The sequence below is a fragment of the Suncus etruscus genome, chromosome 2 (genome assembly GCF_024139225.1).
Source record: "Suncus etruscus isolate mSunEtr1 chromosome 2, mSunEtr1.pri.cur, whole genome shotgun sequence".
Classification (NCBI taxonomy): domain Eukaryota; kingdom Metazoa; phylum Chordata; class Mammalia; order Eulipotyphla; family Soricidae; genus Suncus; species Suncus etruscus.
The window spans coordinates 103926781-103943070 of NC_064849.1; the positions used below are offsets into that span (position 1 = coordinate 103926781).

The following is a 16290-nucleotide window of genomic DNA, read 5'->3' on the forward strand; positions in this document are numbered from 1 at the left end:
AGATGCCCAGCTTTTGGCTGTGTGGCTGGTATACCCATGAATTTTCATGGCTTAGTTATTATTTGGTTCAAGAAAAGAATGAGTTGATGGAGTTGGCTTGGTGCAAACATGGTGATGGCATTTGTGAATGTTGTTACAGCTGCTAGGCTTCCTGGATGAAGGAAGATATGAAGGAAGGATACCCATACTTGCTCCTAAAAAACCCTGTTGATATCATCCTAAATACTGACATACCTGAAGTTTTGTCAGATTGATGTCTCCAAAAAGAATTGTAGATGGGTGGTGAGGCAGGGCCACAGGCAAAATGGTGATTCTGGGTGAATGATGCAGCAGATATGGCTTCAGCAGGACAGGGCCTTGGCTCTCCCTATTCTCCAGAGGCTGCCAGCTTTCTTATGAGTGGCTGATGTACCCATGATTTTTTTAAGGGTTGATTTACATTTTGCTCAATAAAAGAGTGAGACTATGGAGTACAAACATGGTGACTCTTTTTGGAGTTTTTAAATATACTTTTACTAAGTATAGAGGTGGAATCATAATTTATGTAAAACTTTGTATGTTTTATTTCAGAGGGAGCTCTTAGGACATACTACAAGATTAAAATTGGAAAATTTAAATCAATTCCATGTAATGATGGAAAGCAAAAATCATTGCAGAAAAAGTATGTTAGTTTGTGAAGTTGTTCTGAGTACTGAGTCCAAAATTCTGGTATTTTAAATAGCAGAAAAATTTGAAAAGTATTTTAAGAACCAAGCTGAGAAGAGATTTAGGAAGCAAATGATTATTAATTTTTTTAAAATAATTTTGATATAGTTGGTATATAATTATTTTAGTTTTGGCACTGTAACATAATGCTTTTTTGTTTTACAGATATTTAAAAATGGATGGATTTTTCTTTTTTTTTTTTTTTTGCCACAGGTGGTATACTAAGGTTTTGCTCCTGCTCTATGTTGAAGGATCACTCCTAATGGTTCTGGGGGGGGGCATTATACACAGTGGTGGGACTGAACTCTAGTAACGAAAGCCAATGCCATATCTGCTGTTTTTTTCTTTAGTCCCTGAATTTGTTTTATAAAAAATCTAGCTAAGCAGTGTGTGTACCTCAATGGTAGAGCACTTCCATTCATTATGTGAGATGCTGAGTCCAATTTCCAGCTCTGAATAAATATTAATTTCTTCTTTCTTGAAACTTTTTGTTTTTTTGGGGGGCAATGCTTGGCCATGGATCAGGACTTTTTCTTGGCTATGCACTCTGGGATCACTCCTGGAGGGGCTCAAGAGAACAAATGGCGGGTTGAGGATTGAACCTAGACTAACCATACACCTGCAAGGCAATTGCTCTCTTCATTGAACTATCTCTTCAGCCCTGAAATACATTTTTTTTTGCTTTGGGAGATTCAAATCTCCCAAGTGTGGCCCAGGAAGCCCTATACCCACTTCCCATAATTCTCAGCCACCTGTGTGGAGGTTTAATGCAAAGGTCTGAGAATGTGGTGCTGCTTGGATCTTGCGATACATCTGGGCCACCATGGTGGTTCTCAGGGTCTTTTGAGCTACTCCTGCTGCTGGTTTTAAGGGACTATATGTAGTACTGGAGATCCAACCAGGGTTTGTGTATGCAAGGCATGGACCTAACTCCTGTACTATCTCTCCAGCTGAAACATTGCTGAATACATTAAAAATGTTTTTGTAAAAAACTAAAACAAGGAATGAATAAGGTAAAATTGCTTTCTATTTCATATATCTTATTTCTCTGATGCATGGTTTCAACTCAATGCTGAAGTTAATCTTCACTTGAGAGGCTGAGGAAGGCCATAGAGTCCCTGAGCTATTTATTAGGGTAACTGAGGTTCAAAACTACATAGAGCACTCTATGACTTGAAGGGGATTACTTCGACTTAGGTAATGAGCGATTTGAATTGGGATTGGTAAAAGAGTTTACTACATAGTCAGACAAGAGAGTTAACTGTTTACTGAACAAAATTGAGATCTGTCACAGCACAGGTTTGTGGAGGGGATCCTTTTATTTTTCTTAGATATCTCTTCAAGCACCTATTGAAAAGGGAGGGGAGGTAAGGCATACTATTGTTTTTACACACTAGTAATCTGGTGAGCTATAGAAATAGCAAGTGTTGGGCCTGGAGAGATAGCACAGCGGCGTTTGCCTTGCAAGCAGCCCATCCAGGACCAAAGGTGGTTGGTTCGAATCCCAGTGTCCCATATGGTCCCCCGTGCCTGCCAGGAGCTATTTCTGAGCAGACAGCCAGGAGTAACTCCTGAGCACAGCCGGGTGTGACCCAAAAAAACCAAAAAAAAAAAAAAAAAAAAAAGAAATAGCAAGTGTTACAAATGGAGAGTATAGTTGTGGAGAGCTAAGGGTAAGCTAGGACTGGGCAATCAGAGAGTACAGGAAAGGAACATGTGGGTGAGAGCACAGATAATTTCTGGGCACATGTAACTGATGGTTTCCATAAGACCTTTCCTATAAACTGGGGCAAATAGAGCAGGGATGTTCCTATAGGAACTAGGAAAGGCCACTCCACAACCGAGAGTAGATATGGACCATCCATGGGACACAGGGAACAAAGCGAGAGTTCCATGTCCAGGGCAAGGCTCTCTATCTTAGTACCCATGAGCTCTTGAGCCTGTAAAGTTCCATCTCTGAGAGGATTGCTTTATTTTCCATGTACACTAAAGCATAATTGAGTTTCACTGGAATATTTAAAGTAATGGTCTGTAGCAATAAGTCCTAAATTAAAGTGAACAATATATAGTAGATGAGGTTGCTCTTTATCGCAAATGAGGATGATATACTTTTCTCTCTAAAACATGTTTTACTCATTTTATAACACAATTTGGCTTGAATTCTCTCCCACTCAGTAGCAAATTCTATTAAAGTTTTAATTAAGAATGCTTTTATACCTGGGTGTATTTTTGGAAGGCGTGGAACAATAACTACTTTTAAAAATCTGTCTCTAACAAACAAAAATGGTAGGTTTGCCAGCTTCCAAGGATGATGTTCTAAAATGCCTGCTGTCTCTGTATTTTAAGCTTTTTAAACAATTGTGGTTAATTTATATAACATAACATTTATCATTTTAAATGTATAGCTCTTAGACTATGTGGCCCTTCCAATTGCTATGTAGAATCACCAGTCCAACTCCAGGATGTTTTTTTCTAATATTAACCCTGAAATCTTTCTCAAATAAATGTTTATACTCTTTAAATAATTATTTACTTTCATTTTTCTCTCCATCAATCAGTATCAGGACTTATGTGAAAATGTTTAGTTTAAAAATCGTAAAGGTACCTACTATGTGGGGAGCCAAAGGGTGTGTTTTGTTTGTTTTCATTTTCTTGTTACATCCAGCTGTGTTCTGTCACAAGTATCAATTTGGATGGGTTGGAGGACCACATGTAATACCAGGGATTGACTCAGTTTACTTGCATGTAAGGCAAGTCCCCTACTCACTGTACTATTTCTCCAGCCTAGTGGGCTTTGTTTTTATTTGTTTTGTTAACCAGGCTATGAAGATAATAGAACTATGTTCTTTGGCTAAGATATTGTCATTACCAATTATCTGCATTGGGATTATGATAACCTTTAGAAAACTTTAAAAATCTGAAATTTTATTCCACCAATGATTCAAATAATATCTATTCATAATGTGATACTATTGTACATGCTTAATGATTGAACTTTGGATTTTGTACACGTAGGTTTTCATTCTCCATACTATCAGGATTTAGGGGCTGGCAGTTCTTTGTTGGGGAGCTTGGCATATGCATAATAAGATATTAAGAAGCTGGGGCTGGAGAGATAGCATGGAGGTTAAGGCACTTGCCTTCCATGCTGAAGGATGGTGGTTTGAATCCCGGCATCCCATATGGTCCCCTGAGCCTGCCAGGAGCTATTTCTGAGCAGACAGCCAGGAGTAACTCCTGAGCACAGCCGGGTGTGACCCAAAAAAACCAAAAAAAAAAAAAAAAAAAAAAGAAATAGCAAGTGTTACAAATGGAGAGTATAGTTGTGGAGAGCTAAGGGTAAGCTAGGACTGGGCAATCAGAGAGTACAGGAAAGGAACATGTGGGGTGAGAGCACGATAAATTTCTGGGCACAATGTAACTTGATGGTTTCATAAGACCTTTTCCTATAAACTGGGCAAATAGAGCAGGGATGTTCCTATAGAACTAGGAAAGGCCACTCCACAACCGAGAGTAGATATGGACCATCCATGGGACCACAGGGAACAAAGCGAGAGTTCCATGTCCAGGGCAAGGCTCTCTATCTTAGTACCCATGAGCTCTTGAGCCTGTAAAGTTCCATCTCTGAGAGGATTGCTTTATTTTCCATGTACACTAAAGCATAATTGAGTTTCACTGGAATATTTAAAGTAATGGGTCTGTAGCAATAAGTCCTAAATTAAAGTGAACAATATATAGTTGATGAGGTTGCTCCTTTATCGCAAATGAGATGATATACTTTTCTCTCACTAAAACATGTTTTACTCATTTTATAACACAATTTGGCTTGAATTCTCTCCCACTCAGTAGCAAATTCTATTAAAGTTTTAATTAAGAATGCTTTTATACCTGGGTGTATTTTTGGAAGGCGTGGAACAATAACTACTTTTAAAAAATCTGTCTCTAACAAACAAAAATGGTAGGTTTGCCAGCTTCCAAGGATGATGTTCTAAAATGCCCTGCTGTCTCTGTATTTTAAGCTTTTTTAAACCAATTGTGGTTAATTTATTTAACATAAACATTTATCATTTTAAATGTATAGCTCTATAGACTATGTGGCCCTCTCCAAGTGCTATGTAGAATCACCAGTCCAACTCCAGGATGTTTTTTTCTAATATTAACCCCTGAAATCTTCTCAAATAAATGTTTATACTCTTTAAATAATTATTTACTTTCATTTTTCTCTCCATCAATCAGTATCAGGACTTATGTGAAAATGTTTAGTTTAAAATCGTAAAGGTACCTAACTATGTGGGGAGCCAAAGGGTGTGTTTTGTTTGTTTTCATTTTCTTGTTACATCCAGCTGTGTTCTGTCACAAGTATCAATTTGGATGGGTTGGAGGACCACATGTAATACCAGGGATTGACTCAGTTTACTTGCATGTAAGGCAAGTCCCCTACTCACTTGTACTATTTCTCCAGCCTAGTGGGCTTTGTTTTTATTTGTTTTGTTAAACCAGGCTATGAAGATAATAGAACTATGTTCTTTGGCTAAGATATTGTCATTACCAATTAATCTGCATTGGGATTATGATAACCTTTAGAAACTTAACAAATCTGAAATTTTATTCCACCAATGATTCCAATATATCTAATCATAATGTGATACTATTGTACACTGCTTAATGATTGAACTTTGGATTTTGTACACGTAGGTTTTCATTCTCCATACTATCAGGATTTAGGGGCTGGCAGACTCTTTGTTGGGGAGCTTGGCATATGCATAATAAGATATTAAGAAGCTGGAGGCTGGAGAGATAGCATGGAGGTTAAGGCACTTGCCTTCCATGCTGAAGGATGGTGGTTTGAATCCCGGCATCCCTATGGTCCCCTGAGCCTGCCAGGATAGATTTCTGAGCATAGAGCCAGGAGTGACCCCTGAGTGCTGCCGGGTGTGACCCAAAAACCAAAAACCAAAAAAAAAAAAAAAAAAAAGATATTAAGAAGCACCTTTGGTGTCTATCCACTCCATGAAAGTAGCATCTCTCAGCAGGGATTTCAAAAATATCTCATGCATTTCAAAAGAAACCTGAGAGACAAAATTGTCCTGATTGAGAAGCACTGATCAATACCATTTAGCGAGATATTTTTCTTTGGAATAACTTTAGATTTTAGAAAAGTTGCTATTTTTATTATTTATTTAGTTAGTTATTTTGGTTTTTGGGTCACACTCAGTGGGGCTCAAGGGTTACTACTGGTTCTTTACTCAGAAATAACTCCTGGCAGGCTAGGTGGACCATAAAAAATTGGGGATCAAACCTGGGGATTAAACCTGAGATCACACCTGGGTTTGACTACATGCAAGGCAAATGCCCTAACCTGCTGTGCTATCACTCTGGCCCCCCAATTTCAATATATTTTTATAATCCATCTTCCCATAATATCTTAATATATCACATAAATTTGACCATCATTTAACTAGTCAGCACTAACACATAAGTATTAGGGTGATACTGTTTGGCAACCTAAAGTTGTTTTCATATTAGGCTTTTATTAATGTCCTCTTTATAGACTGAGATATAATTCAAGAATATTGTATTATATTTAGGATGTCATTTTATATTTTATTTTAAATTTACTTTATTGAAACTATTGTGATTTTCAAAGTCCTTCATAGACATACAATGAATTAGGGACAATCCCACCCACCAGTGCCCACCTCCTCTATCGATGTTCCCCAAGTACATCCCAAATCATCCCTCCTGCCCCCCAGCTTGCCAGTATAACAGGTCCATTTTAGGTTACAGTTTGTTACAGTTTGGAAATCTTGATTCTATTGTTGTTGCCTTTGGCTTTGATATTTAGTTTTGTCCTTTTTTTTTAAATACTACCAATGAACCTGAGGCCTCTTGGCCCCTGACCTCCCAAAGATGCTATTTTAAAGAAGATTGTATAAATAATAAATACTTACAAACATCACTGGACATGTGAGCCTGCTTCACATTGTTATAATTTGTGCACATTTTTAATTGTTTCTGGGATTTTTCAGTCATGTAAAGTTTTTATGTTTTCCAATGTATGGAAGTTTCAAAATTTGTGCAAAAACAGGCTTTTCAGATAAACTTTTTTAGTAGATAGATAAAACGGGTAATGCTTTTTTAAAGGGAACATTTATATTCCTGAATTTCATTATAATGAAGCTGGAAGGTGGTAGCTGATGTTTTTGACAATTTATATTGTAATCAGGTACAACCAAGGTGATGGCAATCATCAAATTGCCATCACGTTAGCTGGACCAAGGTGCTTTCCTGTTAGAATTAGAATGATAATTAACCTTTGTAGAAAATGTACAACAATATAAATGATTGTATTAATGTAAGTGCTTTCAGAAATTTACTCACTAATAAGAGGAGACCTCTTGACTACTGTAAGAGATCACATGGGAAAGATTCATACGGATCTTGGGATACTAGGTATGTCTACATATTAGGGCAAGTCATGCTGCTATTTTCTGTCCTGTTATTCACACCATGAGCAAAATGCAGTCCAAATAAGGAGCAGATATAAATACTACTTTCTTGTTCAAAGGTAGTCAGTCTCCTTTACCAACTTCAGATACATAGAAATGTGGGCATAAATTCTGACTCAACTAGTTTGTTAATGTGCAAACTAGCTCTAATTTTTCTAACGTTTCTGAAAATTTTTTTTGTGTGTGGTTTTTGGGTCACACCCAGCAGTGCTCAGGGGTTATTCCTGGCTCCAGGCTCAGAAATTGCTCCTGGCAGGCATGGGGGACCATATGGGATACCGGGATTCGAACCGATGACCTCCTGCATGAAAGGCAAACACCTTACCTCCATGCTATCTCTCTGGCCCCATGTTTCTGAATTTTTGTTTTCCTTGTCTCTTAAATGGGTTTTAAATATTACAGTGTAGAGGACTGGAGAGATAATATAGTGGGTAGGGTGCTTGCTTTGCATGTGGCTGACCTGAATTTGATTCTTGGCATCTCAAACAGTTCCCTGATCCTGTCAGGAGTGATTCCTGAATGCAGAACCAGAAGTAACCCCTGATTATCACTGGGTGTGACCCCCCAAACAAAAAATAACAGTGTATAAAAAGTGCAAGATAGATAGGTAATACTCAAGAAATGAAACTGTTTTGATTAGCTAAGGTATTTGTGAAGAGCTTCCAGATATGCTTTATCTCTTAAAAACTACCGGGCAGCTTTTGTTTGGTTGTTCTTGGGTTCAGCCCAATAGCTTCATACATATAACCACATACTCAACTGCTGAACTACATACTCAGCTCCCATATTTTTATTTATTAAAACCAATTACAGTTGAAATTCTTACAGTGGGGTTCCACAACTAAAACAACATGGCTCAACACTAGGAAACCTCTTCTAGTGATTGTTTCTCTCCCTTTTCTTTCAGATACCCCTTTGACACAAGCAGTGCCTATATGTCAACGTTGGGAAAAACTGCAGAATTCACGATGTGTTTGTAAAATGCCCTACGAATGTGGGTAAGCTTTATTCTTGAACATTTCTCTCTGTTTTATTAAATTCAAAGTAAATGGGACGATTTTCTTACTACTAGACACACTTAGATTACAATTCCACTTACAGTGGTAAAAGTCTTTACATTTTCATCTGATCCATCATGGCCTCTTATTTGCCAGGGTCACCAAAGCTGAGTATTGGTGACCCTGAGAATGAGCATTCTCCTAATCCAGCCAGTGAAAAAGCTGAAGAATGGCCCAGGCACAGTTTCTTCAATATAAAAAGAAATGGGGCAAAATGACAAAACTGTCACGTAAGGATTTAGAGCTTGAGAAGATTAGGGCTAAAATTCCTTTAAGACGTAAACTCTTTAGGCAATACCAATTTGGAGGGAAAACAGCAGCTGCTTTGCTGATTCTTAAAACCTCTATGAATCTATTTGCATGATAAGAAGGCCACCCAGCCCGAAATCGCTGTAGGAAGCTAGCTGGAGTAATTAGTAGATGTCGTGGTGTGGTCTCTGTTGGTATAGATGACATGATTAAATTAGAACGAGAGAGGTTTGCTACTGGGACTATTTATAGACTTGTGGGCATGTAAAGGACACTGAGAATCACAGGGCAACACTCCTAGACTGATAATAACCAGGGAATTCATCCATGACGAATCCCCAAAGGAGCAAAGACTAGAATATTGATGAAAACTTGCAAACAAAAAGGTTCTCTGGAGACAACATTTTAGCAAGCATCATTATAAAAAACCCCAAGTCCCCTAGAAGTGAGTTAGGGAAATAAATACCCCAGAGGCTCTTTTCCCACTTCTTTTTGATTTCCTGCCACTATTTCACTTGATTAAATGCTCCTAAAGCCAGAGGACAAGGAAATGTGTTGATGGGGTCCATCTTGGCAGGACAGTGAGTCTGAAAGGGAGGAGAGTTAACTCCCCAGATTTACTGGCATCTTTAGATTAAGAATCAAAACACTGGGCTGGAGTGACAGTATAGTGGGGAGGGAGCTTGGCTTGCCTTGCATGCAACTAACTGATCTCCATTTAATTCCTGGCACTCCATCTTGTTCCCTGAGCCTGCCAGGAATGATTTCTGAGAGCAAAGCCAGGAGTAAGCCCTGAGCACTGCCAGGTGTGCCCTCTTCCCCCAAAAGAATCAAAGCACAAATTTAATCACCACTTAGTTGGTTTTCAGTTCTTAAGCTCATCAAAAAACATTTTTCACTCTTGAACACCTGCATTGAATAGTGGTCATTGTGATGATGTTTTAAAATTTAGCAACTTCTTGGGTGAAATCGAATATAGTTAATTTAAACAGAAATGGTGGTAACCACAAGTATTTCAATATTTGTTTATGCTGCTTTTTTCAAGTAATCATTATTTTCTTTGATTCACTTTTATCTTCTTTCTAACTTACTGATTTATTTAATTTATCTACAGCCTGCTATTTTTAGTATCATACGTTTTCATTTCAAGTACTGAGAGCCAAGTAGGTGGCCTTGTACAGCTTCTGTCCTTTAAGCTGCTGTTTTATGTAAAATGGAAATAAGCAGAAAAAAATTTTTTTTTTGGATTTTGGGCCACACCCAGTAACGCTCAGGGGTTACTCCTGGCTTGGGGGACCATATGAGACACCGGGGGATCGAACCGCGGTCCGTCCAAGGATAGCGCAGGCAAGGCAGGCACCTTACCTTTAGCGCCACTGCCTGGCCCCGCAGAAAAAAATTTTTATTTTGTTATGTAAATAGTCCCAAGTAAATTTAGATAAGAAAATAGAGCTGCGTATATATGTGTATATATATTCACATATATACATATATACACATATATATACATATATATATAGTGTATGTATATATATGTGTGTATATATATATATAGAGAGAGAGAGAGAGAGCTTTTATCTACTCTTAAAATGCAATGAGCTTTTGGTACTGTCATGCTTTCTTTACTCATCAGTGTTTAAAAATGAATTTCTTTCAACTAGATACATTTATGAAAACATAGAGCTTACTAATTTAGTACCAACCTTAAAAACATTGAGCAATTTTAAATAAAATGTTTCTAAACTATGTTGTGGACAGAAGTACTTTAAAATAGTGCAATAGAACAAATAGTTTTTCATCTTCCCTGAGAATCTTATCACTAACTGAGGGACAACCATGAGATGAACATGAATTCTAGCACTGCCTGACCAGGAACAGCTCCTTTCTTCTATAATCACTAATCTTGGCTGCCTAAGCTTTCTTTGCTTGTTGAATCTTTATCATTTCACTTTCCACCTATAGAAGTCTTGTAAATGATATGATTAAAAATTCCTTTTCAGATCCTCCTTGGAGGTATGTGCTCGAGATGAGAGAAGCAAAAGGATATTGCCTCTGACAGTTTGCAAGATGCATGCACTCGGTTGTCAGGGTAGAAAATACACTCTCATTGGAATGGAGAGCTGTACCCTGCCTGCCTCAACTGAGAAAGCTTGTGGTGCATGTCCATTATGGAGCAAATGTGATGGTAAGGTTCATTTTATACTTGTCATGACAAGGTGGTTGGTGGGAGAAATAAGTGGAAGGGACATTTTGGTACAATGGAACTTTGATAGCAAGAGTGAAGACAAGCACATATATAGAGTTGTGAAGCTAACCCCTTGAAATTCTGTTGGATTGCAACCCTATGATAAGTCAATAAAAATTGTCAGCCTGAAAATTAGGAAGCAATTAAAAAGGCAATGTATATATTTGGGATCAAAGAACTGTAATTTGATGCATACAGATTCAGCTAAAATGTGCTTGATGAGGAACAAAATGTTTTTAAGGGAAGAAAAGAGGAAGATGAGATAAATTGTTATAGGAAAGAGTTGATAACTGGCCATAAGCGTATCAAAGAGCTGATAGTTTAACAAGCTTAAACTCTTCTTAGTTATACACAATTTATTACTATTCTGTCCTCCAGAAAAATATCCACAAACTTCATATCACTTTCTGAAAGGAAATCTCACTTGCCACAAATATTAATAACTACAAAACTACAATTAAGCAAACCTACAATAGGACCAGCCTATGAGCTCGAGGGATGCTATGCCTTTGTGATCAAGTGAGTTTAGCAAGTTTTAGGGTCTGTTGAAAGCATATTAATGCAGAGCTGACACTTTCTCTCTAGAGAATTTGAAAAGATAAGAGTTTCTTTAAGTTTTAAACTAATTTATTCTTTCAAAAATAAATAGATAAGGCTTTACTGTAACAACTTTTTCTATTTTATGGTTTTTGCTTGAGAGGAGTAGTCAGGTACATCTTAAAGTTCTCAGGACTTACTCCAGGCTCCATGCTTAAGGGGTCGCTTCATATTTAGGGGATCACTCCTGCTGGTGCTCAGGGTTTGAACCAGGGTTGGTTGCATGCCAGGTAAATACCTCAGCCACTATCTCATTGATCCCCTCCTATTTATTTATTTATTTATTTATTGGTTTTTGGGCCTCACCTGGTGATGCTCAGGAATTACTTCTGGCTATGTGCTCAGAAATCATTCCTGGTTTGGGGGACCATATAGGATGCTGGGGATCAAACCAAGGTCTATACTGGGTCAGCTGCATGCAAGGCAAATACCCTACTGCTGTGCTATTGCTCCAGCCCCTATTTATTTTTAAGAGAATAAAAGTTTGTGTCTCAATATTTACCACAATGTGTTCAAGTAACACTTTGGTCTTTATTATTACCAATAGCATAGCACCCTCTCTGGTTGTTAGGGTAAATGGTTAAAAGAGGAAGGAATAGGTTACAGAACCTAATCACCATCCTCATTTCCCTATATGTAAATTCAGGAGTTGGATAGTTTGGTCAGTAAAGTTTCTTCCTGTCAGTTCTTCAGACTTTCCCTACTGAGCCTGTACCCAGGACACCTTTCTCCAACTCCTTCATAGTTTGCACAACCGAAGATTATGTGTGTCACTTAAGACATTATTGCTGGTGGCTGATCTTGTTAGTCTCCTCTGCGAGCACCTGGTTCATGTAGGTCAACCTCACACCTTTAAGGTATTCATAACTTTTCTCCACAATTCATCCCTGGTTTGATTTTCTAGGATATGTATCCTTTTGTTTCTTTATGCCCTCTGTTTCAAAGGAACTTTAATTCTGCTCTGTCTCTCTGCTTGAGTCTTGCTGATCATTGAAGTCTCGTTTGACCAGGGGTTGAAGGATAGCATGAATTTCTGGCTCATCTGGACAGCACAGCATATATGGAACAGAGCCCAAGAGTAGAAAGAACCACCACACTAAGGTCGTGCCAATAGAAAGAAAGCCTGGTACCAACTTAACATCTCCTTACCTTACCCATTCTGCCTCCCTTCCCCCCAGCAAAGCACCTCTACCTCCCAGGTGCTACTTTTTTGTTTGTTTTTGGGCCACATCCAGTAGCATTCAGGGGTTACTCCTGGCTCTGCACTCAGAAATCACTCCTGGCAGGCTCCAGGGACCAAATGGGTTGCCAGGAATAGAACTTGTGTTAGTTCTGGGTTGGCCCTACCGACTTACTGTGAGAATGTCAGTTATACTCTTATCTATATACTCTATATACTGGCTTTGGTGGTAATGTGCTTGGAATACTATATCTGTGATAATGCCATTAAATCTCTCTCTCTCTCTCTCTCTCTCTCTCTCTCTCTCTCTCTCTCTCTCTCTCTCTCCTTTCTTTTTCAGCCCAGAGCAGCAAATGTGTCTGCAGAGAAACATCAGAATGTGAGGAAGAAGGGCTTAGCATTTGTGTGCAAGTGGATGGCCGGGAGCAGACAATGACAGAGTGTGAGGCTGGTGCCCTGAGATGCCGTGGACAAAGCATCTCCATCACCAGCATAAGGCCCTGCACAACAGGAGCCCAGTAGACTCTCAGGGGCTCAGCATGGTCAGCTGCCTAGGGATACTTTAGGCTGTAGTGATCCAGCTCAGCTCTGCAGAACTGAACTGTAGCCAGCTCTTCCAGCACTGCTCATACTGGTTCTTTCCCTGCAGCTTCTTCTTTCCTCAATTCCCAGCCTAAACACACATCCCTATGCTCTCCCAAACCCGAATCTAGATATTCTTTTTGATTTTCTCTTTTAAAAGCTGTCAATCAGGATGAAGACTATTCAGAATCTTTGCCTGAGTAAGAGCTGTGTGTTCTTGAAAAAAATTGCCAATTTCCTTAGAAATTTGACTTTTTAATTTGAAAACTAAAGGACTAGATTAGGGATTCTTGAATGCACTGTTAAGTCCATTGATGCTATTAAGCATAACCGAACCCGCCCATGGTTTAGAACAAAACTTGACATTAGGGAAACAGAAAAACTAAGAGGCTTTCTTGAGTGAAGTGGAATGAGTGAGTGAAGTGGAATGAGTACAAAGGGGTCCTCAAATGAGAAAAGATAGATACATTTAAAGCAGTACAAAAAATAAAATAATAAAGCTGATTTCACCGTGTGTGGCTTCAGTGTGTTATTTCAGTGGCTCAGAGCTCTAGTTCCTCACCTAGTTTCTGAGTGGGGCTGACATGGACTCCCTCTCATCTTGCCTGACTTGTTATTTCACCGGGCTCCTCTTCTAAATGACAGGGGAGATGTCTTCTGGAGTGGTGGAAAGCAGGATACTACTTTACAGAAATAAATGGGTACCTACTGGGCTAAGTTCCATCTATAGGGATCCCTAACCTGGGAGCAGATCAAAGCACTGAAAGGTCAGAGTGAAATTCAGCAGGCTGTGGTTACTGGGTTCTTAAGCTTTTGTCTGAGAACTAACATTCACTTTCCTCTTTGGGAGCTTTCTCTTGGGGCTTTTGTGAGCTGTGAATCAAACATGAGACCTGTAATTTGCCCTCCTTCTCCTCTCTCTTTTGTAGGCACCATCATTTATGCCTGAGTTATTGCATATTTGAGAGAGTGATTTCCTCTAATGTGGATTCATGTCTAGATTTTTCAGGGGGAGTATACAGGTAGATCAGTTAGTCTATTTATTCCTTATTCATCTTTCATCAAAACAAAAATGCAGCTGTGGGAGGTGAAATGAATGGGCTTAAATGGAATTTAAAGTGCTTTTATATATTAATAGTATCACGCTTTTCCTGATACTGATAAATATATTGCAATGAAACTAAAAAAGGTAATGATTAAAAATTCAATAAAAACACCATCCTTTGGAATTTTTGATCCATGTTATGTTTAATTGTAAGGAATGTTTTCATGAATAATGATAAATATATTCTTCAGATATATATTTTTTGCCAATAATTTTATTGACATGTAAAAACCTGTAAATTCTTAATATATATGACTGTGAGTTTGAACATAAGTACAGACCAGAGAATCAATATCTCCACTATTCAATACATCAAGGCTGTATTTATATTTATAATCACCAGATTTCCTAACTGTACCTTTATTATTACTTTCAAAGTGGTAGCAGATCAAATCTAGGGTTTCATACATGCATGGAGGGTAATCCAATACTGAACCCCAACCCCAACCCTTTTATTGTTTGCTATTTATATTTTTGTGGTTAAAAACACAATTTAATATATTCTTCACAGAAAACTTTAGTATATATTACATAAATATTGCTAGCTATTGACGACATGCTGTAGTGGATCCCTAGAACTTGCTTTGCAAAGTTGAAACTCGAGACTCCTGAACCATCACTTCCCCATTTTCTCCTCCTAGTTCATAACAACTGTTATCCTACTGTTTGCTTATATGAATTTGACTATTTTAGATTCCAATCTAAGGAGATCAGAGTATTTATTGGTTTATGCCTGCCTTGTTTTTCTTAGCACAATCTCCTCCAGGTTCATCCACTTGCTGTAAATAGTAGATGTTCCTTCATTGTTAAGTATCTCTCTACAGGGATACAAGGGAACCAGGAGTTACCTTAGCTCAGTGCTCAGGGCTTGAATATTCAGAAGACTGTGAAATTTCTTGGGATCAAACTGGGCCTCTTGCACATGAATAGGCCAAGATATTTGGGGGTTGGGTAAATAGTACAGTTGGTAAGCACTTACCTGCATACAGCCAATGTGATTTTCTATCTCCAGTACCTCATATTGTCTCTGGAATCTTCCAGGAATTATCCCTGAGTGTAGAGATAGGAGAAAGTCCTGGGTAGAGCTGCATATGCCCTCCTTCCTCCCCAACCCAAAATAATAAAAAAAAACTTGCACCAAATTGTCCTTTGAGTAGACAGATATACAGGCAGAAAATTTAATGTTTTACATCAAGAGAGATTGAAAACAACAAAATGCAGACAATAATTGAAAAAAATTCATGTGTTAGAGGTAATTATGGAGTTAATTTTTACTGTGAGGAGGAGGGAGAAACTTGAAAATTTTAGGGCTGGATGAAACTGCATTATAGAGTTGAACAAGTAATTTGTTTGGGCAGACATACTCCTTATAATTTATTTTATATTTTAGCACTGTATGTCTACTAATATATACCAACTTACCTTCCTAACTAACAAAAAATTATTTCCTTTATCAAATATTATAGGACAAAGAGATCTGAAAAAATAAGTTAGCAAATTTGACAACTAAGAGGTTTGAGAAAAAAATTTAGCAGAGCAGTGAGCAAGTAGGGGTTAATGAAGAGGAGGGAACAGTGAATTAAGCTTAAAAACATATGCAATCTTTTTTTTTTTTTTTTTGGTTTTTGTTTTTTTGGTTGCACCCGGCAGTGCTCAGGGGTTACTCCTGGCTCTACGCTCAGAAATCGCTCCTGGCAGGCTTGGGGGACCATATGGGATGATGGGATTCAAACCACCGTCCTTCTGCATGCAAGGCAAATGCCTTACCTCCATGCTATCTCTCCGGCCCCAAACATATGCAATCTTATTTTTGCCTTTGTTTTTGTTTTGTTTTGGAGCTGCACTCAGTGGTGCTCAAAGGTTAGTTCTGGCTATGTACTCAGGAATTATACCTGGTGGACACAATGTACCCATATATGATTCTGGGAATTGAATATGGGTGTGCACATGCAAGGCAAATGCTCTAGCCATTATACTATATGTTCCAGCCCATTTTTGTTGTTGTTGATGTTTTTGTTCTTTTTGTTTGTTTTGGGCCAACTTGGTGATGTTTAGGGCTT

At 38.3% G+C, this 16290-nt stretch overlaps 1 protein-coding gene across 1 annotated transcript in view; it reads left to right on the forward strand.

Moving 5' to 3' along the window:
* C7 (complement C7) overlaps positions 1 to 13639 on the forward strand; it is a 74654-nt gene extending 61015 nt beyond the window's left edge. Inside the window, exons 16-18 of the mRNA XM_049767681.1 lie at positions 8122 to 8212; positions 10522 to 10706; positions 12884 to 13639. Of these exons, the coding sequence (XP_049623638.1) occupies positions 8122 to 8212; positions 10522 to 10706; positions 12884 to 13065 (458 nt within the window). The 3' untranslated portion in view covers positions 13066 to 13639. The remainder of the gene's footprint in view (positions 1 to 8121; positions 8213 to 10521; positions 10707 to 12883) is intronic.
* Positions 13640 to 16290: the final 2651 nt, after the last annotated feature.